General features: G+C 42.2%; 1 protein-coding gene across 3 annotated transcripts in view; it reads left to right on the plus strand.

Moving 5' to 3' along the window:
* dntt (deoxynucleotidyltransferase, terminal) overlaps positions 1-22,650 on the plus strand; it is a 90,399-nt gene that overhangs the window by 28,513 nt on the left and 39,236 nt on the right. For all 3 annotated transcript variants that reach the window (XR_012595297.1, XM_074646858.1, XM_074646859.1), the window contains exons 5-8: positions 1,623-1,694; positions 1,913-2,036; positions 4,809-4,941; positions 15,034-15,136. Coding sequence is in view for 2 of the 3 variants with exons in the window: in XM_074646858.1 (XP_074502959.1) it covers positions 1,623-1,694; positions 1,913-2,036; positions 4,809-4,941; positions 15,034-15,136 (432 nt within the window). In the remaining variant the exon portion in view is untranslated. The remainder of the gene's footprint in view (positions 1-1,622; positions 1,695-1,912; positions 2,037-4,808; positions 4,942-15,033; positions 15,137-22,650) is intronic.

A 22,650-nucleotide genomic window follows, 5' to 3' on the forward strand; every position in this document is an offset into this window, starting at 1 on the left:
GCTGAAGAATGTAGCTTTCTTCTTTTAACAATACCAATCTGCTCCAATACATGTATACTTTCAGGTGACACCAGAGTGGAATTCATCTTGCAGAACACATTCGCTGTGAGTTATTGAAGGCTAAAAAAAATACAATCTTTCAACAAGATATCAAAAATAGTTTTGAAATTTCAAGTCCTAGACAGACACGGTAACAAAACACACTTGAGCGCACACACTGACAGGCATCACACCGATTTATCTCAGCTTTTGGGGGGGAAAAAAAGTCTTATTGGGTCACTTGGCAATCATCCCCTCACCTACAGTCGTGCTCAGGGCAGAAATCACGGCGAGTTGTCAGGGAAAGTGTCGAGAAATGTTTGCTCGGAGAGAACGGCGGGTCCCTGTAGGAGAACAAGGTGCAGCTCCGCAGTCCAACTCTCTGACACATTACACCTAACAGACACACGGCAGGTCTCAGAGCAAGTTTCAAAATCTGTCAAATCTGTCAGCGCCGAGGCAGATTCATTAAACAAAATAACATAAATGTCCCGGGAGACTAAATTAGAGCGGCTGTGAATGACCTCTCCCTGTTGTTGTTCTTACATGATTCAGACGTTCACCCAGCGGTGAGGTTTCTTCCGCTAGGTTGTCTCTTTGAACAGATCGCGGCTCAAAACAAGAAAATGACATGACACGAAAAACAAAGTGAAACCAAACAGAGTAAAAACAAAACGCTTGATGTGCCTGTGAACATCGGAGTGACACTCTTGTCAGCAGCGGCTGAACCGCTCGCTGAACATTCAAAGTGGGAAAAAAAGATATAAACCTACTGACATGAAAGTCTGGGAGCACTGAGGCAGAGTTGGGGATGAATAGTCAGTATGTGTTTTCTGTGTGTGTGAGAGACGTCGTGCATGTGGAGAAGTGTGTCCTCCCCAGAGCAGGGAGTGTGTTGAAGCATTATCCCTGCGTTTGAGGGTTGGCCTTAGCTCGAGGGTTGAAAAGCAAAGGTGGACGGCTGGATGCATCATTGAGCAGCGAAGGCTGCTTTAAAACGGCGCTGTACTCAGCGTGGATCTCAGGTTCACTGGTTCATTGATACTAGATGTCATCCCTTCATGCACAAGCTTAACATGCATACTTCTTGTAAAACACAAATATACAGGCAACAACTTTTTACAATTTCCCCAATGCACGATGGCATGATGATATTAACCAGATAACTGCTGCCTCATTTTATGTCTTCACATAAATGGAGACAGTTAAAATGTGACCAGCAAATTAGCCGTGCTCTGCTGAGAGCGGCAGACAATTAAACGCGGAACAAAAGTTGTTTCGGAGCAAACAATAGAAGCAGGGGGAAAACATTACCGTGGGCTTTTTATGAACGCCATAAAACCGGTATTAATCCCAGGTTTCACAACAACAAAGTCGTTATTTCTTGAAAAGAAATGGAAATGAGGACACGAGGAGCACCTGATTTAAGTGGAAACTGTTTTCAAATGAGCAGCAATTTAAGGCCATTTGTTAATTGCTGAAGGAACAGAAACCGGGGGGGGGGGGGGGGGGGGGGGAACATGCCGATGCTGACACCTCAGAGCATTTTTCTTAATTATATCATCTACTTTTATATTTTGCAGGACGTCCTTCAATGCGGCCGTTCGTTTGAAGTCGAGAATATCCTCTCCGATGAAAGGTATCAAACACTTAAGGTCAGTACACGAAAAACAACTCCAACGTTCGCTTGCTTTCTCCATTCTCCACTTGAAATTGCTGCGAAAATATGATTTGCATATGCTATCTCTTAAGGACATAGAGCTGCTCTTCAAAACTTTGAATGCTTACCCCCCCCCCCCCCCCCCCCCCTGAGAAGAGCCTGTCATTTCAGAGCATGTCTTCTTGATTACGTCCTTACCTCGTTTCCTGCCAGCTGTTCACAAGTGTGTTTGGGGTTGGACCTAAGACGGCGGAGAAGTGGTACCGCAGAGGGCTGCGCTCATTCAGCGACGTTCTGGCAGACCGCAGCGTTCAGCTAAACCGGATGCAACAAAGTGGTACGTCAACTCTCTGCCACTCCACAAATTATAGACTGAAAATTACAACTCGAGTTTGCTTCCAGGAGACGGGGGGGGGCCTGCATGTCATTTTGAAATTTTTTGGTCCCATAGGAGGCTCCTTATGTGAGGCGCTAGCTGTAATGTGTTTTTTTCTAAAGTGAGATGAGATGTGACCAGCAGGGAGTTTACAGTGAAAACACAATGGAAAAGGCAGCAGGGGGATTTTTAATAAAAATCAATGAACAGTGACTGTGACGGGGAACGCTTGCTGTAGAATTCCCATGAGCTCTCATCAATCAGCCGGGCAGAGAGGGCCAACAAAGCAGAGACTGTGAGAGGTCGCTGACTTCCAGTGGGAGAGCTATGATGTGTTTCAGCTAGAGCTTTTTGTAAAAGGAAGATTTTGGTTCATACGTCTGCGGGGAATCATTGCTTTTGTAATATTATTGTTCAGTTTAATCACAGATTGATTTTGGATGAAGGTGTTTGGACAGTTTCCAGAGCTGCAGTAAATTAATTTGGTGCTGGTAGAACATGTTTGTCTACAGTCACACTAGCAGCTCTGTGAGGCTGAAACACTCATTGTGAAGAAAACCAAACTGTTGACGGTTGTCGGTTGTTCCGCCACTTTGATCCAGACTTAAATATCTCAACAACTATTAGATGAATTGTCATTCAATTTGTACAAACATTCAGGGTCCCCAGAGGGTGAAACCTACTGACTTTGATGATCCCCTGACTTTTCCTGTAGCGCCACCATGAGATCGAAATATGTGTTTTTCAGTGAAATATCTGTCTATCGGACTGATTGCCATGAATTTTGGTACATTCTTGTCCCCCTCAGGATGAATTGTAATGGTTTTGGTGATACCTAAACTTCATCAGGTCAAAATTTAAATTTGTCTATTACTTTGGACATATAGAGTGCTGCAGGAATGAGTCCTAAAACCCGGAAATGAATTAGCATTTTAGCACTTCCGGTTCCCTCGTCTTAAAGTCGGTTCGTTTTTTGAATGGGTTTTTAGTTAAATGCCTGAAATAATGTCTGTGTTTAACACAAGCTGAAGAGATTTTTAAAGTTTTGTTCTACGACATAAAATACGTCAGTGTCTTAAAAAAGGTGGTTGCTAACAAGTGACTAAATGGGACTACTAAACATCATCACGCTGACTCGTCCGCCTTTAGCTTAGTGTTGGTGACGTGAAGTCATGCGACCGTGGTGGCGTTCGTTTATAGCCTAACGTTAGCTTTTTACTTCTGCCGATTACATTCACACTTCAAAATCATAGAAGTGGTGTTCATTTGTGGAGATTATCTTGCTGAACAAAACGTGTAATTATCATAAACGTTTGTTTGCCACAGAGCTTATCTTCTGCAATAATCCCAAAAAACAAACACGATGGGAACATTTTTGTCGAGGAACCAGGGCGATGCTAACTTCCTGGTTAGCCTAAAAAAATACGTCATCCCTGCTGCACAATATACCTGCAAAACTATCCCATCAGCCTCAGCTGCAAACATTTGCTAAGGCTGATGAGAATGTCTTTAGTTTTGAAGGTATTTGGTCATAAACCAAAGTGTTAGACTACTTCAAATCACGACCTAGATGGAATTTGGGGGGATTGCCAAAGTTCACAGTCTGTAAATGTCTACACTGAACTGCATCCATCCAATAGTTGTTGAGACATTTCACCTCCTGGTGGTGCTAGAGGAGAAGAAAGGTCAGGGGTCAGTAGGCTTAATTATCTGGAAACCGTGAATGTCTGTACAAAATCTTACAGGAATCCAATTATATAGGTGTTGAGAATTTCCAGTCTGGACCAACGTGGCTGAAAACATACAAATAATAATGATTTGGCTCAACAAAACAGGAAGAAGTTATATGTTAGAGCGTATCTGCAGTGATTATTCTCTGAGGTGATGCTCAAATCTGAAAGAAATGGCTGAGTGAACAAGAATACTGTAGAAGCATCCAGACATGAAGATAGCATCAGCCTCGAATGTTGTCGGTGACAGAAATCCCACGGAGCATTTAATGTACGTGGTTAAATGTTTCAAAGGGAAGTACTGATATGCAGCTTTTCATTTGTCTGCTTCTTCTTCTGCTGCTCAGGATGGTGCTGGATGCCGCATTCACTGTAGCACTGCATGAGGTGGTAATTCAAAACATTATATTACACTGCTCGCAGGTTCCCATTCAGTTAGAAACTCCATGCGATGATGTATTATGCTGACAGACATCTTCATCAAACTGGTCATAATCCATCATTCGGAACACTGCAGTCTCCGCTGCGTGCAGAGAAATAATGCCAGTTTTTGACACGGGAAATGTGTTTGAACCCTGATCCCTCTGCCGTATTCTGCAAATCTTAAAAGGGCAGATACATGAATTATCCCATTTATTTTATTGCAGTAGAGACAGAAATATTAATTAAGATATTGTAATGAATCGGCGGGGTGGCTCTGTGTGCTCTGAGGGAAGAAAAAGACCATTTTTATGTAGCACAGAAAAAATACAAAGTGAGATGCATGAAATCAACAAGATACCCATCCATCCATCAATCATAATTTAGATGCGTATCTACACTGGCTGTAATTCTCTTGTGTTTGCAGCAGGCGTGCACCGCTAGTCGCCTTCTATCAGCCAGCAGAACGCATCACATTTTACTTTGCTTTTAATTCACCCTGACTCTCCACTTCTCCAGAGCAAATGGCTGATGATTGATGGCTGGCCCCCAGACTAATAACCACGTGGTCTTTTCCCTGCAGGTTTTCTACATTATGGAGACATCTCCAGGGCTGTCAGTAAAGCAGAGGCCCGGTCCCTGGGGAACATTATTGACGAAGCTGTCCATGCGATCACGCCGGCCGCCGTAATAGCACTGACAGGTGGCTTTTGCAGGTACATGACTTGTCTCCTCCTCTCAGTGTGGATATGGAACAGCACTGCAGTTTTACTTCTTTTCCACTGTTATTAAACTCATTTTTCTGAAGATATTAGAAAAGTTTCAAGAGATCTGCTCGAGTCCCCATCCTTATTACTAACTACTAGGGGTATAACAATACGTTTTTACAACGATGCGATACGTATCACCTTCCGATACGATTCAAGCACGATATTTGACTCATCTAGAGCGATACCATACGATACGATACGATACAATTCAATGACTTGAAATTGATACATTAACCTTATTTTGCCAAAAATGTAATCAATGAATCAATAAACAGCTGGATACTGGACAGTGCAGGTCAAGATTCCTCAAAATTTTTCTTGTAAGGGAATCAGGGATAAATTAATAAACAAGTAAACAATGATTAACGGAAAATACATAAACCTTTTATTTGAAAATAATAAAAACTGCAACTTCAGGACCCGCTGCTTCAGTTTTCAAGATACAAGGCAGAGCAATATTTAACAAATAATAAAATAACTACAAGTTAAATGAACTGGAGTTTAACCTGCTGCTTCTGCACCTGCTTCATATTCTGCAAACAGCGAGCTATTTATCAAGGACCTCTTCCTTTTTGCAAAAGCCAAAATGTTTCTACAACGTTGGACCTCAAACGCGGCTTGAAAATCTCTCACTCGTCTGGCTCTCCCCCGCCCTCGGCCTGCTTCATTTTGTTGTCGTCTTTCTGGGATTGGTGCTGCTGGCGCATGTCGTTGACATCATACACAGGGAGAATGAACCGGAGTAACGTTTAACATTTCTTTACTATTAAAAGTGCAATAAAATACATCAATATTACATTTGTCTTGCTTAAATACAATTCTTAGTATCGATACAATAGATTATTTACTTTGCAAATCGATTTTAGATTGATATATAGATCAACCCCCGTGAAGGACAAGTTGCAGAGGACCTATCGATGTAGTTGGATCGTAGAGATATAAATCAATACATCGATGTAGTAGATGAATCGTTACACCCCTATTAACTACTGTAACAGAGTGTGTGTTGTTAGAAGCATCAGAGCTGCCCGTGGTTAAATGCATCCTATAGTTGATATGAATTAATAGATCAAATGTGTTGATATGACAACACAACATATCTTTGTTCTTGACCGTAAAAAAGAGGTCATTCCAAGCACAGTATTGAATTTACATTAAGATGTTGAAATGCATTACATTGTCAATCTCAGAGTGCATGGTGAGTGCTCTTGTAAAGCCACCTACTGAGTGCAACTATTTGCTCACAGCCGGCGCCTCCCTCCGCCGCCGCCTCTTTGAGCTGCTCTTTTTTTCTGTGCGGCGCTTTGTGCCTGAGTAAGTGCGGAGCACTCTGCTCCGTGGTGTTGTAAAAATCCAGCCATAACCAGTGGCGTGTGCGGTAAATAATTCAAAAGCAGTCTGGCGGTAAGGACAGGCGCTTGCATCTCAACAGGGGTGACAGGGCTGCCGCAGCTTAGCTGATGGTCTTTAATAGTGCCCGCTACAAACATTACATGTTGCCAAGGACAGTTATTTATTTTTTCTCTAAAAAGCTTCTGAATGTTTCCCTTTTCTGTATTTGCTTTATTCTAACAGATTCCAGTCTGTCAAAGTTTGGTATGAAATTACCATAGACATCACTAAAGTGAGACAAAATGAACTTCTGCTAAACAACGACCACAACAGTATATGCTAACCTTTATACTGTTTTTGCAGTTACTGGACTATACAAGAAATCAGTAAAGTTGTGTTTTATACTAACAGGAAACGATACAACACTTAGCCGCCAGCATACTTTGCAACCCTCCTGAATTTCCCGGGACACTCCCATTTTTCATTGCCCTCTCCCGGTTTCCTCTCGGAGTCACAATTCTCCTGTGTTTCTCCCAATTTATGACATTTTTTTTTTCCTTTTCGTTATCTGCGGTGCCTTTAGTTGGGCTTTGCTCCACGCAGCGTAAAGCCGTAATGGCGCGGCTCAAGACATTGGAAATAAATGGTTGTTGCATTGTGTCTGAAAGGGCCTTCAGTGAGTGAGAGAAGGAGAGAATGAATGAATGAAAACTGATGAATAATAGTTTATGCCAGAGATTCACGCAAGTTCACGCCAGAGAGGCGAATTATTCTGTTTTCTTTCCGGAGAATTAAAAGTAAAATTAAAATTCGGTAAGTATTTATCAAAAATACTGTTGCAGTGTATTTATTATTTTCTTATTTTCATTCTTTAAAAGTCACCAGAATGCAGGAAACTCTCAGAAACTCAGATTTTGATTTTTTATTTGAAACTTCAAATCCTTCCAGACCGGCTGCCACACGTCAAACTGCGACTACATTCCCCTTTAAACAACTCCAAAGTCCTCCATATCCACATGGCCTATATTCTGTATTTGACCTGTGTATAAATATTTAACAAGAAGTTGTCAGTCTACATTTTGGTTTACTGACCACCAATAGCTGGCTTGACGTTAACCCCAGTGACTGACCACAGCACCGCTGTTCCACCCTTACAGTGAAATCCACACATCCAAGTGATTTCTAAAAGTAGATTTACCAGGGGGTAACGTCAGCAAGCCAACTAAGAACAACATATAAATAACTGTAAACTTTCAAATAAAGCCAAAAAAACCCTGTAAACTGTGGAGTTTTCACATTTCTCCTTTTTTGGATCATCTACTGGACCAGACTGTAACAGTAAAATAGCGCACAAGCTTGAGGTTACGGAGCGTTAATAATAGTAATGTACGGTAACTATTATTACGTATATTACTATCTGACCGTCTTAATTCGATCTTTTATATCTGCATTTGCACCGTGCACGACTACTACCTGCTCTTGCAGTGTGTGCAGACCGCAGCATTTTCATTGCTTTACTACACTTTACCAAGGAAGGACTGAGCCTCCTGGAGCTCCTTTAGAAAAGACAGACTTTCTCTTCAGCATGACAGCTAAGAGTTAAGTGTACTGAGGTTCTGTCGGAGAGAGTCGGCAAGCGTCATAGCAACAGCCTTGACAACAACAACAACACATTGACTGATGGACACACATACAGACAAACCAGTGCTGAATTCCAAGGCATGGTGCATTGTTTATGCTTTTATATTGGGTTATGTACAGTAATAATGAGTGGGACAGGACATTATAAACATCTATGTAAGCACTGAAAACATATATAATATTAATATTATTATTTTAATTATGGTGAATACCGGGACAATTCAGTGTTTTACAGATATTTGAGGGGAGTCCCGGACAAACTTGGACATCTGGTCACCGTATTACTGTCAAGCACTGTTTGGGATACAGCTATAAAGCCAGCAAACTCACTCAGTAATGTGCATTATACAGCAATATTTACCTAAAGTTAACTTTAGCTAACGTTATAGCCGGCATAAGCTACTGGTCATACCAGACCAAGTAAGGTGGTAGCAGTAAAACCCCTGACGTGCGTTGTACTGCTTATGAATTCAACTACTCATTCGTAAAAAGAAGATGTTGTTATATCTCCTCTCAGTCTCGCTTTAACGTGGTGTATATTTAATTTGTCTCGGCGGTTATAGGTCTACAACTTTCCTAAGTGAAGATGGTATCAAACAGCACGAAAAACTACATCCAATATCTCTAATCTTCAAAAGGATAAATGACAGCTGGAATGATATCTGATTATGTAAATAACCGCTCCTCAAGGGGATAATGTGGTAAAAGAGATGAGGAAAGTGATTAGAGCATCATGCATAGTTAACATCAAGAATGAAGGGGAGGAACAGCGTAATATTTATGGGCCAGGAGTCTGCTGCAAAGCGTAAAGGGGCCTGCGAGGGAGCTTTTATGGCTTCAAACTCGGGGAGATGAAGCACACATTTACTTCATCTCATATTTGGTGCAGGCTTGGGGAGTATTACGTGAGACCTAATTGGAATCATGCGGAGCTATAATTGAAGAACGATGACTTGTACATTATCAGTCAGTAAGTAAGTAATTTACCTTTATCTTGCTGAAAAGCAGATTCTCCAGACATGGTTTGAGCGCAGCGGGAGGCGCTATATAAGGCCTATTACACCAAAATAGTTCATATGCTCTCTAAGATGCCAGCAGCACCACTAATAACCCACTAATTCTCTCCTGTGTGACACATTTGAAAATGTTCCCTTCTAAAGTCCTGTCAAAGCTCGATTTAATTACTTGTAATTTCCAGCGTGATGTAGAGCCTCTTTATTAGCTTCATCTTTCCAGCCGATAGCCCTTGTCAAAAAAGTAGCAGAACACACTGTATATCCTGCTATATACCTCTTTAAATAGATATACTCTGCTCCGGCAACTCTTTCATCTCTGGATAACATACACAAAGAAATAACTCGGCTCCTAAAAAGTTTCACGAAATAAGCGCCGTGCTCCAGTAAACTCAAGCTGTCACCCACTTCAGAGGGAAACGGCATGGCGCGGATTTGTTGATGCCACTGACATTAGCCTTATTGAAAGGACAGCTGTGGAAGGCGGGTGACAAGTCTTAAAGCGGTTTTGTTGGAGGGAGGATTAAAAATAGATTAGGGCTGGAAAATACAGCTTGTACCACCACTGCGTGTGAAAGGCTCACACGGTGTCAGCGGAGTGTGTATTTATTTCGGTGTGAAGCCGGCAAGTCCCCGCTGTGGATCTTATTTAACATCAGATTGTCTGGAATACGACTCAAAGTGACACTGATGAGGGGTGTCTGCTCTCAAATCCTCTAACAGGGACCGAGTCCCGCTGCAGTTTCCCTCGAACAACAACTGAGATAAGTAATCCTTATCAGTTTAGTTCAGGGTGTCACGATTTTTAAAACCAACTCTATTATCAGCTAGCAGGGGAACGAGCAAAACAAGCTGTCTGATCATGAAGTATAGCCCACGCACTGCTTTTTCTTGTTTTTATGTTCCTGATTATCACCTTGTTTTTCTGTGTGAGCAACAAACATAAAGGGAGAGGTCACCCCAAAATCAAAAGTGTTAGATAGTGTCCCTCTTACTTGTAGTGCTATTATTCAATCTAGACTGTTTTGGTTTGAGTTGCCGAGTGTTGGAGATATTGGCCGTAGAGATATCTGCCTTCTCTCCAATATAATGGAACTCGGCTTGTGGTGCTCAAAGCGTCAAAAAATACATTCGGAAAACTAAACAGTAATGGCTCTTTCCAGAAATCATGACCTGGTTATCACACACCATTTATAGCTATACCTACGAAAAGTAATGCACTGTAATTTGTGTGTATCCCACAAAATCAGTTTGTATGTAATCCAAGTAATTGTGAACCAGGAAATGTAAAGAGTGGCAAATGTTGCATAGGTAGGAGGTTGGGATGGATGGGTTGGTCAAAAAAATGGATTTACACCCAGGAGACCGCTGTCTGTGTCCCGTGTGAAACCAGACGTCAAAGTTGATTTATTTGTCACATAACCTTTCGTACTTAAGATATGCCCGTGTTATTTTAACCCAAACCACGATCTTTTCCCAAACCTAACTAAGTCGTTTTGTTGCCTAAACCTAACCAAGTTCTTTCTTGTGAAGATGGAAGTTTGTTTTGAAAAAACGGTATGCATGTGACGAGCAGAAATTGACACTTGTTGCTGGACATTCGTAGGAAAATGCACAGAAAATGAGGAATACGTTTTCGTAAAATATTAAGATAATCCACAAACCTTGTCATGAGCAGTTTCATGTAGGAACTATTTTCTTTCTACCGAACTACACCCGCCAATTGTATCACCGCGCAGAAGGAAGTGTGCATCTACTCATGGACGAGAGGCTCGTGCTTGTGACGGCCTCTCTTCTATGACTAGATACACGCTTCCTTCTGCGTGGTGATACGGTTGGCGGGTGTAGTTCGATAGAAAGAAAATAGTTCCTACATGAAACTGCTAACAACAAGGTCTGTGAATTATCTTGTGTAACTGGGTCAGGATGATTTCTGGAAGGACACATTGCTGTTGAGTTTTTCAAATGTATTTTTTTGGCGCTTTTAGCACCACAAGCCAAGTGCCACCTATATATTTGCGAGAGGGCAGACATCTCTACGGTACACTCTGCAACTCACACCAAAACAATCTAGATTGATAAATACAGGTCAGAGGGAAAATATGTATTTTTTTATTTTGGGTTGAACTGTCCCTTTAAGATAGCAAGCGAGAAACAAGGTGAAATGATGCATCAGTGTGCACAGACCTGTTTCTTTTCCCTGACCAGACACTTTTGACCGCCGCTGAACTCTCCTTCCTGCAGATACAAATGCATTCTGTGAAATTTCCAGCAGCAGCAACACTTCCCACATCTGTATTATTTATACATGTCGCCGTGTCGTCCACACAAATGTGTAAATAACTATGTATATTTTATGGGCTATGTGCTGGAAGAATGAATAATTTAGCATTTTCCCTCACGCAATAAAATAGTAGACTGGCTAAAATCAACTGCTGTGCTCTTTGCTGCACTTAATTTAAAGACACACTGGCGGTGTTACTGTGCACAGTGTGTTAACAGCACCATCAAAGCTAATATTTTCAGCACAACCTTCCCAGCCATATCTCCTGCTGAGCAGGAGTGGATGCACTAATGCTAAATAAAATACAGTGTTCTGAAGGTGCACCATTAGAGGCAGAGAAGAAGAAAAACACCCTCTTTGCTGGAGAGAATGTGCCTGATGTGCAGTCGTCTACTTTTCCGCTGACTGCGGTTGAACCAGACGAGGCATCTGCACAGATCCGACACTGCAATGTGTAACGCCGCGGTGTCTTCTCCTCAAATAAACTCCAATTCCCATGTTCCCAATGCTTCAACAAAATCAGGTTGTTTTTAAGCTCTGATTGGGAGTAAATCAATTTATGCTGATGATCTCTCCGTCTCTCTCTCACTTTGTTTTTTTTGCTATTCATGGCACACAGTTATGCAGTGCACTCGAGTGAGTTTTGCCAGCGCAGCAGAGGCTAGCAGCGAGATTCACTTAACAACTTGAGCGCGCTGTACGAGCTGGAAGTGTTGTGGAATCTCAGCCTCGCCAATTAAGTGTTGGAAAGCTCGGAGGAAAGTTGCTCATTCAGCAGATGGAAATCTGTGATGCAGTCTCAAATAGCTGCGTCCGACCAGTCAACTCATTAAAGAAGCGTCAACTTTCCTACACAAATACCACTGAGTGTAAACACAAGCGTAAAAGCGAGCACTCCCACACCTTCTATTATTTTAGAAAGAGAATAAATTACATATAGTCACAGTGCAAATTAAACGACTGTGACTAAAGCAGCATCTGCTGAGTGAACCTGCAAGCCGGCCTCTCATTCTGTTAATGCCACCTGGGTACACGCTCTCTGCCACTAACGCTAACCATTAACATTATCGTGCCTTGTGGAGCTCTAATGGCTGTTTTCTAATACTTCCTTGCTCCCTGAATTAGCCACGGTGACCTTTCGAAGCTTTCCCACAAGCCATTCACGGCCTCCTTTAATGTTCCGCGCTCTCGCTGCCATCACACATTTGTGAGAGGCGGCGGGGAGAGATCAAACACGGAGCCTCGCGGCGGTTGAGCCTTGTCTGCAGCATTATCGCCACTATTCGTTGTCATGTTGGCACTTATGTCTATATGATTTCACCTATTGTTTCTCAAACGGTTTGTGTGTGTGTGTGTGTGTCAGTGTTGGGTGATGATCAGTTTGAAAGGATGCCTGGCCTTTTAGCAGGTAGCGCCGGCGTCAGCCAAAGCTGAGGCGGCGGCCAACTTGAGCAGATCACAGCCTGGCGGGGGGAAGCCTCAACACTCGTGGATGGTGTTTGCTGTGTGTGTGTGTGTGTCTGTATTGTTCTCACTTCCATGACTGTCGAAAAAAACTGCAATATGAGGTTGTTTTAGCCGGTTGCTATAATCACAGGAACCCACTGTTTCTTTTCATCACTCCGTATGACTGCTTTGTGAGTCACTCTGGATGCACTAAGTGAAAAGGCAGGAAACACCCGAGACAGATGGTCAGTCCACCACACATTCACTCTCATATTTACAGTTTGGATTAGGGAAAATTAAATAAAACAGTAGAAAGATAGGGGAATTAGTACAAAGGTAAACAAATGAAGAAGAAAATTAAAACAGAAATATCAGTTTATGTCACATTTTATCTATTAATTAATGCCTACATTTATTTTTATTATTATTTTTGGTACATTTAATGGCATATATTATATCTATCTATCGAGCCATGTACTGTATTTATTTATTATTTTTTTTATTTTGGCAGGTTCTGTCCTTCATGGATTGAACGCTCAATACAGCAACAATCTGAGATCTGCAAAAACTCTTGCGAGACTCGCTGCCCAACAACCTTAAACATTCAAGGTCTAAGCCTAACCTTAACTATTCGAGATCAATGCCTAACCTTGACAATCTTGCAAGAGTTTCCCCAGTTTGCGGGCTCCTTTGTAGTCACTACCCTTCAGGAGCTACTACCCTTTGTTTTTAAACAGGAAGCTCCTCCCACAGACAAACCAAGTGCAAAATCAATTAAGAAAATTATTTAACATTTCTATGTAAAAACAACTAAATATTTTCTACATTTCTGAATCATTATTTTAATAGTCCACTTTTTTTTTACCTCAATGAACACAACGACAGGTTAGCCCAGCTATATATTTACGCCACAGTATGAGAGTGCAACAAGGAGGTAGCACAAATCAACAGTTCACTGCCTCTGGAGCAGCAAACTCACATCCTCCCAATATGATTCCGGTGGCAAATTCACACAGGACTAAACATACTTATTTGACATTTAGAATAAGATTTTCGATAACCAAATGTCATGAGTTTATATTTTACTTGGCCTCACACAATCTGAATGTGCCTTCAGTGAAGACACAACATGAATTCAAAAGAGAATAAACCAACAACCCTGATACAATAAACCTGCTTCAACCAATCCCCTATGAGTGAAAGGGCTATTGAAATATACATAGACTGTATATAAGAAGTGGACGTTGTCACCGTGATGTCACCCATTGGTTTATGGACTGCCTTTCTGTAGCCTTGAGTTCAGCATTTTGGCCGTCGCCGTCTTGTTTTTTTTGCAACCAGAAGTGGTTAACTACAACGAACGCTGAATACGACATTTTTAGATGAAAAAAACTGACAACTCCCAGACCGGACAACGCCGTAGTAGCGACCTGTCAATCACAAGGTAGCCACGACCTAAAGCATCCCCTGCTTTATGGTCTATTTGACTCTAAACGGGACCATAATTTACTAAATGAACATCATGCTGTATTGAAGAAGTCTTGAAACTAGTGATTGAGACCATAAACTCATGTTTACAATGTTTACTGAGGTAATAAATCAAGTGAGAAGTAGGCTCATTTTCTCATAGACTTCTATACAATCAGACTTCTTTTTGCAACCAGAGGAGTCGCCCCCTGCTGGCTGTTAGAAAGAATGCAAGTTTAAGGCACTTCAGCATTGAATTCACTTTTAATTTTCAGATCCTTAGGTTAGACAGTTAGACATCAATCCTCTCAATTGGCATCTTCAGAAATGGAGACATCACTGTCCTGAATAAAAGTGAAAACTGTGTCATGTAACTGATTCAGTGCGCTGACTCCAGACTGAAGCTTTGATATGTCTTTTGTGTACAATCTTATGCACATCCAGGGGTTCTCTGCTGAGCTTTTCATTGTATCTGTTCCTGCTTGATAATCACTTAATAATCACTTCTACTACGGTGCAGTTGTGCTGACGGAGAAAATGCATTGTGTAAGCGCAGTCAGGCTCCATATGGGTCTGCTTTATGACACCGATCCAAGCAGAAAATGATGATTCTCATAAAAGTTAAAGCTCTGACAGCTGAGGCAACAAAAAGGGAGCTTTCCAACTTAACAACTTAGGACAAATGACTTGTTAGAATAATGAAAAAAGTCAATGCCATTAGTATGGCCTGTGCTTTTAATAGCGCCGTCTGCCACCTTCCCTCTTCATCAGTTAAGGGCTGTGACTAAAAGATAATTCTGTTCATTATATCCTGGACACAGTGGATGAGTAACGTTTCTATGTCTTTATCTTCAGGGGGAAGGAGTTTGGTCATGATGTAGACTTTATCGTGACCACACCTGAGCTGGGGAAGGAGGAGAGTCTGCTGCCCGACATTATTGATGAACTTGAAGAGCAGGTATGTTGTTTCCTTTTTTGTAATTAAGGAAAGTAATGAGGATGTTGATCATCAGTTGTGAATAAAATGCAGTGCTTTCCCGACAATTTATATAATTAATAGGCAGCATTGGTTTAAATCCAAATCCCAGGAATTTAACTCTGTTTTGGAAAAACAATTGCGGTATAGATTTATTAAAGGCTAGGGTAAATAAATAATCAGAGCACTGCAGAATAGTCACCGTTACGTCACCAATTGGTTTGTGGACTGCTGTTTTGAAGTCTCGAGTTCTGCATTTTGGCCGTCACCATCTTGTTTTTTTGCAACCGGGAGTGACACTAGAGGGTGGAGCTAAGTACAACCGAACGCTGAATAAGACATTTTTAGCTTTAACTTTCTTGAACTGAAAACACACTGTGAAAGGGTTAAAGCTCTAAGACGAAAACACAGACAACTCCCAGACCGGACAACGCCAATTGTGTCAATGACAACGTAGCCACGCCCTAAAGCATCCCCTGCTTTATGGTCTATTTGACTCTAAATGGAACCATAATTTACTAAATGAACATCATGCTGTTTTGAAGAAGACTTGAAACTAGCGATTGAGACCATAAACTCATGTTTACAATGTTTACTGAGGTAATAAATCAAGTGATAAGTAGGCTCATTTTCTCATAGACTTCTATACAATCAGACTTCTTTTTGCAACCAGAGGAGTCGCCCCCTGTTGGCGATCAGAAAGAATGCAAGTTTAAGGCTCTTGAGCATTGGCTTCACTTTCAAATGTTTATGCACTATTAAGATATATGATAAAAACCTCATTCATTCAAAAGTCAATCTCCCATTCATTGTCACTGAAACTGTACAAATGTACAATACTTCTTGCCTTGAGGATATATCTTTGTCTGCAGTATGTTTCGATAATAAGACACTGAATGGAGTTGGATACTTTTCCACCATTCAGAACTGTTGTTGGAAACTTATTTTTTATAAAACTTAGAGAGAAAGGTGGTCCGAGGTTCTGATTTAGTTGCCTTTAATGGAAGGAGATTGGGAAAAGGTGAGTGAATCAGGTGAAATAGAAATGGCACAATTTGGCAGGTCACTTTAAGAACTTTTAGCTGGGCTTTCAAGGACCATCGGCAGCTCTCGAGGCCCTTTAACAGAAAATGGATCCTTCAATGGAGAACGGAGGAGAGAGAAGGAGAGGCGAAACAGATGGCGTCTGACTAGAGCAGAGAGAAAGCGAGAATAGTGAGGAAATGTGTGAGCGAGAGATAAAACGGTGACAGACAATGTTAATGGAAGGCTATGTTTACTTCCACATAATGGTTTAATTATTGGCTGTATGCAAATGATGACAATTATTTGCTGCTAATATCGCAGTAATGTGACAAATATCAATGCGCTCCAGAAGTGTCCGATTAAAACTCATGTATGTAAACACATTTACCTAATTACGTTAAACTGAGGTCTTAATCACAGTTGTGCAAACACGAGTCCTGCATGTTCATTTTTACACCCACTGCTTTTACCTCATCCAGCTCTCTGGCTTTACAAGACTATATGAGAATAGGAATTTCAACAACACCTTTTTGCGTTCAAACGAAATAGAAAAATCAGGGTCAGTTTGTAAAGATTTGTTGTGTGCACACATGCATTCAGCCCCCGAGAGGAGGAAATAGCCAAGTCACGTCAGTGTCTGCAAGTTCAGTTAAACAAACATTGATCGGATGTGCAGTTAGATAATGTGCAAGCATGAATCAGAAGTAAAGAACTTAATCTTTTGATAAAAATAGGCAATGTTATTGGTTGTTTTTCATTCATAACAACCACGCTATTTGAGATCCTTGAAGATCAGCAGACTTTAACCCTCTATAGCATACATATACAGAGAATGCCTAGACATATTTTTATATTTTTGCCAATTCTGAGCTTATTCCTTCAGTCAGTATCAAGTGTTATACATCGTATGATTCAGGGGGAATCTACCCTTTCTTTCTGGTGCAGTGTAAAGTCACCATCATGCATTACCTTTGTGAGAGTATACCATATTTCACATTCAAAAATAGTCAACTAGGGAATTTTTGTTTTTTGAATGTGAAAAGTACTTATGATGTAAACGGTGGTTCTGGTCCAGTACTTGTTGCAACGCAATGCAGCAAATAATAATATTATTAGTTACACCTGTGTTTGATGAGTCCAAATATCTATTTAGGTCATTACGGTCTATTCAACTGTAGTTTATCTCCACATTACACTGGGTTATCTGAAAAAGCAGTGACTCAAAGCTGAAATCAAGGCCATTTTTCTTAGTTAATAAAACATTTTAGAGATACATAGCTTTCACAGGACAGTGAGACAGGCCTTCAGTCTCATTTCTCTGCTCCTCTAACTGGACTTTCTGGATGGTATTTCATTGTCTCTCATTGGTACCTGAAGCCCCCACCAATGCAGTTCGTTGCATTCAATGTCCACTAAAACGATAGGAAATACACGCGAGCCATTGTGCGACCTGTCTAGACAGCTGTATTGATTAAAATAGAAGCGTAGCTTTTCAGGCAGATGGACAACTCATAAATGCTGAAACGCCTCCCGTCTAGACAGTACTTGAAAATGCAACTTGCACAGAACAACAACTGTGTATCTCCCCCCTAGCATTTCTTACAGTGTAGTCACGCTATGAAAGGATCACTGCATGGCCTCTATGGACGGTAGATCATTGTACATAATGCATGTTTGTATTGTATAAAAGAGAGAGTGTGTAGCATTTAGGGGGATCTACTGGCTGAAATGGAATATAATATTAATAACTATGTTTTATTAGTATATAATATCCTGAAATTAAGGATCATTGTGTTTAAGTTACTTTAGATTGAGCAGTTTATATCTACATAGGGAGCGTGTCCTCTTCACCGAGGCAACCACCACGTTTCTACAGTAGCCCAGAACGGACAAAAAAAAGCCAGCTCTAGAGAGGACCATTCACGTTTTCTCTTCGGCCACCGTAGTTCTCCTACACGTGTGACACACAGGAGAAGTTCCAGTTGGTTGCAATCTGCAAACTCACATCGCTAATGCTGCTAGAATCTAGCAGCTAGATCCTACACACTGCACCTTAACGATATACAGTAGTTACAGTATATCTATCTAAAACATATCCGTTAAGATATAGTTATATAGTATAAAATCGTTTAAAACGCATGGAAAACACCAGCCGTGCCGCTTTCATCCTTTTATCCAAGGCGCTTCAAAGTTTGCACTACTGTCGTGCCTGCCGTTACTTAGCAACCAAAACCAGCACCGTAAATCCCTCGCAGTAGCTTTACTGCTCAATTACTCAAAGTGTCAATTTTGCTGACATTTCAATCGGATGTTGTTACGTTATTGGACGGAAAGGGTGTAGCAAAGTAAAATAGTCCGTGGGACAGATGGTCAAGTTCTGGATAGTCCTGCACTAAAATGATTAACGTCTCCTCCAGATTTACCGTAGACGGATATTTACTGAAGAAATGATCTGCCGGCTGTAATTGGTTGTTCCTCGTCACTCTCGCATTTGAGCGTGCTTGCCGTGCATCTACATTAACAACAATGGATTTGAGTTGATCTCTTTCCACTGTACGGGATGACACATGTAATACAAAAAACTGTATCTCCAAAGGCCAACACAAATACATTATGGACAATATAACTTACAAAGAATGTACAGTTCATGACAATCTGTTAAAGAAAAAAGGCAGAGGATTTGTCAACACAGTTTTCTCCCTGAGATAAATGCGTACTTGGAGAGGGTCATGAGGGGAGACAAGTGTTTGATGAAGAGCAGGGCAGCGCTGTCTAGTCTAGCTGTCGGCTTCTTTTTTGTCATCCCTGGGTTTAAAAATAAATCCCTCCGTCCCTCTTCCGTCCACACCTCCACAGGCCTCCACTCCTTCAGTGGTCCATTCTGTGGATAATTACCTGCTACTTACTGTACGTTATCGCGGGGGAGCTCTCACCTCTTGCAGCCACTTACGTTCACTATAGGTAGAGGGAAACAAGGTGACGGCGCGAAAGCATGTGTGAACGTGTGGGTATAATAAGGTAGAAAGGATGTGAGACAGTGAATTAGGCGGCCGGGGCAGGTGTTAAAAGGCTTAGAAGGGGACAGCGTGATACGACCGGAAGCTTTCTTCTCGGCAGCCTGGATGGAGTAGGGATGCAGAGGGGACCGGTCTGCAGGGACGAGGACACAAGAGACAATGATTAAGTGGAGGTAGCAGAGGTTGACTCTAAGTCGTGTAACCTTGTCATCTGCAATCAAGCCCCCCGGGGGCCCACGTGTCTTCAGTCAGGCCTAATATCATGGGCCCCTTCAGCACCCCTCCTCAGCCTGCAGGGAGTTAAAAATACATCTATCTAGAAACGTCCTTGTAAAAACGGGTTCATCATTTTTTTTCTCCCCCTCCTCCTCCTCCTCCTCCTGCTGATATTCTGAAAGCATAACTTGGGGGCAGAGGCAAGGTCAGCCACCAGCTTCTGTGGCAGACAGATGAGATTCAGCTTGGCCCTGGTAATTGCAACGGAGAGCCGGAGAGGGCCATGTTTCATCCTCCATCCATCGATCATCTCTGTCTCTAAATACTGTATAAGTGCTACTTTTTCTGAAGGCTGAGCTCTGTGTGCATTGCCACCATTATAATGCCATTCAGCTCCGGCTTTATTGTTCTGCATTTGGTCCGAGTCGATGCGGTTAGGGATCGGAGGCTGTTCCCTCCGGTTGAATAAGCGATTCGGGGCCCATACAGCCGAGGTCATTTCGCAGTCACATTGAGATTTAAATAAAATCTGGGCAGTGAAGGCTACTCTGACTGACATTGAGGGACACACACATACAGACTCACAAACCCACCGCGCTTTAATTTCAGCAATCAGTCTCTTTCATTCCCTCCGAAGCTGCGAATCAAAGTGGAAGCACGGTTCAAACGGTCCTGGCTAACACGCGCTAATCTGCGACTTGAAGGCAGGTTTTGAAGTCTCTCCGTGACTCAGAGAGATTGCGAGATGAGATCAGAGCTCCTCTCGTCCCTGACAACGCCGCGCCGGTCCTCTGCGTGGTTGCAGGTGGTTGCTGCGACCACTCATCACTCCCCTCTCAAGAAAAGAGTAAATAATCAAATGGAAAAAAATAAAAGCTCAGCTATTTTTCTATCACAATTTCAGAAGTCATGTTCACTTGACTCTTTTTTTCTTTCAGCGCTCAGAGGCGAAGCTTTGGGGGAAAGATTATCTTCCCGCTGTCCTCCTCTGTAATTCCCTCTGTAAACAGTTCTGGTGGAATAAGCTTACTCTCAGATGCTCGCTGACATTACCTGCTGCGTGGGAGATGATTACAGAGCGCTATTGGGCTAAACAGCCCCCGGCGATGCTGAGACGGGGAACTTCATGACATCCTGTTTTTATGGTGGATTTGTGAGTGTGTTTGTCAGACAGAAAGAGAGAAACTGAGAGAAACTACAGTGTGTGTGTGTGTAGGCAGGAGGGCCGCGAAGCTCATCGAACAAAGGGCGTCCGTACTCAGGTACTTAATGGTCTGTGCGACTGTCACCATAACTCATTAATACTTTTCTCTAAAGGCATTAAAATGATTCAAGGCTTAAAGAAATACACCGCCAGGAGGGACCGCAATATCTGCCAGAATAAGACGCGACCTACATTTGCGGCCTCATGCATGAGACGGGTTGCAGACCTTCTCCCACAACTTGTCTCAAGTGTGGCTCGCGGGGATTTTAATTTCAGATTAGTCAGTGTTTGAGTGCTTTTATGCTGTCATTCTGGCCTCATTATCGAAGTGGGAACTGTCGCCGCCTTCAGCGAAGCTATTACTGAACGTAAAGGGAACTTTAAGAAGCCCTCTCCCTGCCTATTATTGGAAGGTGAATGGTTATCTGTAATTGCAGAGGTGGAGCGGTGCAGGGGTGCAGCAGAGGCTGATGTCAAGAATTTTTGTGCCTGCAATTGCGCCACAAACGAGTCCACCCCTGAAGATAATTAGAAGTGGAAAAGCGAGGAGGGGGACGGCGATGTCTTTGAGATCTGCTTCCTGTGTGCCACTCAAGGTTTTCACCGCCACCGCCACCGCCCCTGGCTTTCTCGCTGCCTCCTTCCTCAGTGCCCTCCGGGGCATGCTGACTAGGTGTTTAATGCCTTGTGATTAACCTCAGTCATTGGCTGGATGGGCAGAGTGGATGCTCGCTGCACTCGCTTCCCCCAATTATTGCTCTTTAAGGAGAGTGCGGCAGATTTATGGCCGGTGAGAGGAGAGTCGTATCCCAACAATTACGCTGGCCGCTGGAATTAAATTGACAATTTGTAATCTTAATCGCCTTAACACTCCTGCATCCAGGGAGAGGCACAATCAGCCAGGCCGAGGCTCAGAGGAAATCAATTCACAGACTCTCTGTCTTTCCTCTCTCTGCTTTTCTGTCTTTTCTCGCTATCTACTCGTCCACCTAGTTCTCACTTTCTCTTACAGGTTGAACGCTTTATTCTTTAACTTCAGTGCACTCACTCCTTTTTCACTCTTTTCTATACTCACGGCTTTGTTTCTCATCAGTGACCCTTTCTTCTCCTCTTCTCTTCAACACACTGACATCTTATTTGGCAGAGATTTCCATTATCTGAGGAGTGGAACCATTTACCAGGGAATGGGCTTCTGCCATCTACTATGGCTGACCGGAGGCTTGTCTCTCTATTGGATGTTCAGCCATCCCCTTTTTTCACCACTCCAGGCTCAAATTAGACTGATGACAAGTCTGAGCAGATGTTCACACAGTTGTCCATGTTCTTCTGCTGGCATCCATAACCCTTTGGCTAGCTCTGTTCTCAGCTAGACTAAAGTTGCAGTTTTTTAAAGCTTAATAATCAGGTTGACTTTGTTCTTGATTTAATCACTAAGCAGATTTTATTCATTTAATGTGTATTAATCATAGACTGTATATAAAGATGGATGACATGACAGCTCTGCAAAAGTGAAGCCAAAACATCTTGATCGCCCCCTGGTGGCTGGCTGCAGTATGGGTCATAAATCCCGCCTCCTCCATGTTAGTGGATGGGACATGGGGCAAATTAAAAAGTCAAAGTACACGTCAAATAATTTTTTCCCAAAGACGGTTTCTGTCATTTTAGGTAGTTCTTATCACGCTGATATATGTTCACTTTTTCTGTTATTTGATGCTATAAAAAGGGGATGAGACGTTATGATTGACAGCTGTGAGTCTCTCTCACTAACCCGCTGCGGCTGTGCTCGGCTCACGATTGGCATACCATTGTTTGGATTATTTTGGGGATCTTTACAGATGTATCTGTCCACGTTTGATTGTTTCAACACTCAGCCGGGGAGCACAAGTCAAATGTTTTTCGATGACCACTTCACCAACGCATCCATGTAGCTGTCTGACTAGTTTCCGCGTTCACCCTGTGCATGACGTCAATCATAACCTCATGGGGACATGCTCATGTGATTGACTGAAAAGGAGGGAGACATCTGATTGGCC

Source organism: Sebastes fasciatus, chromosome 9, assembly GCF_043250625.1.
Source record: "Sebastes fasciatus isolate fSebFas1 chromosome 9, fSebFas1.pri, whole genome shotgun sequence".
Lineage (NCBI taxonomy): Eukaryota > Metazoa > Chordata > Actinopteri > Perciformes > Sebastidae > Sebastes > Sebastes fasciatus.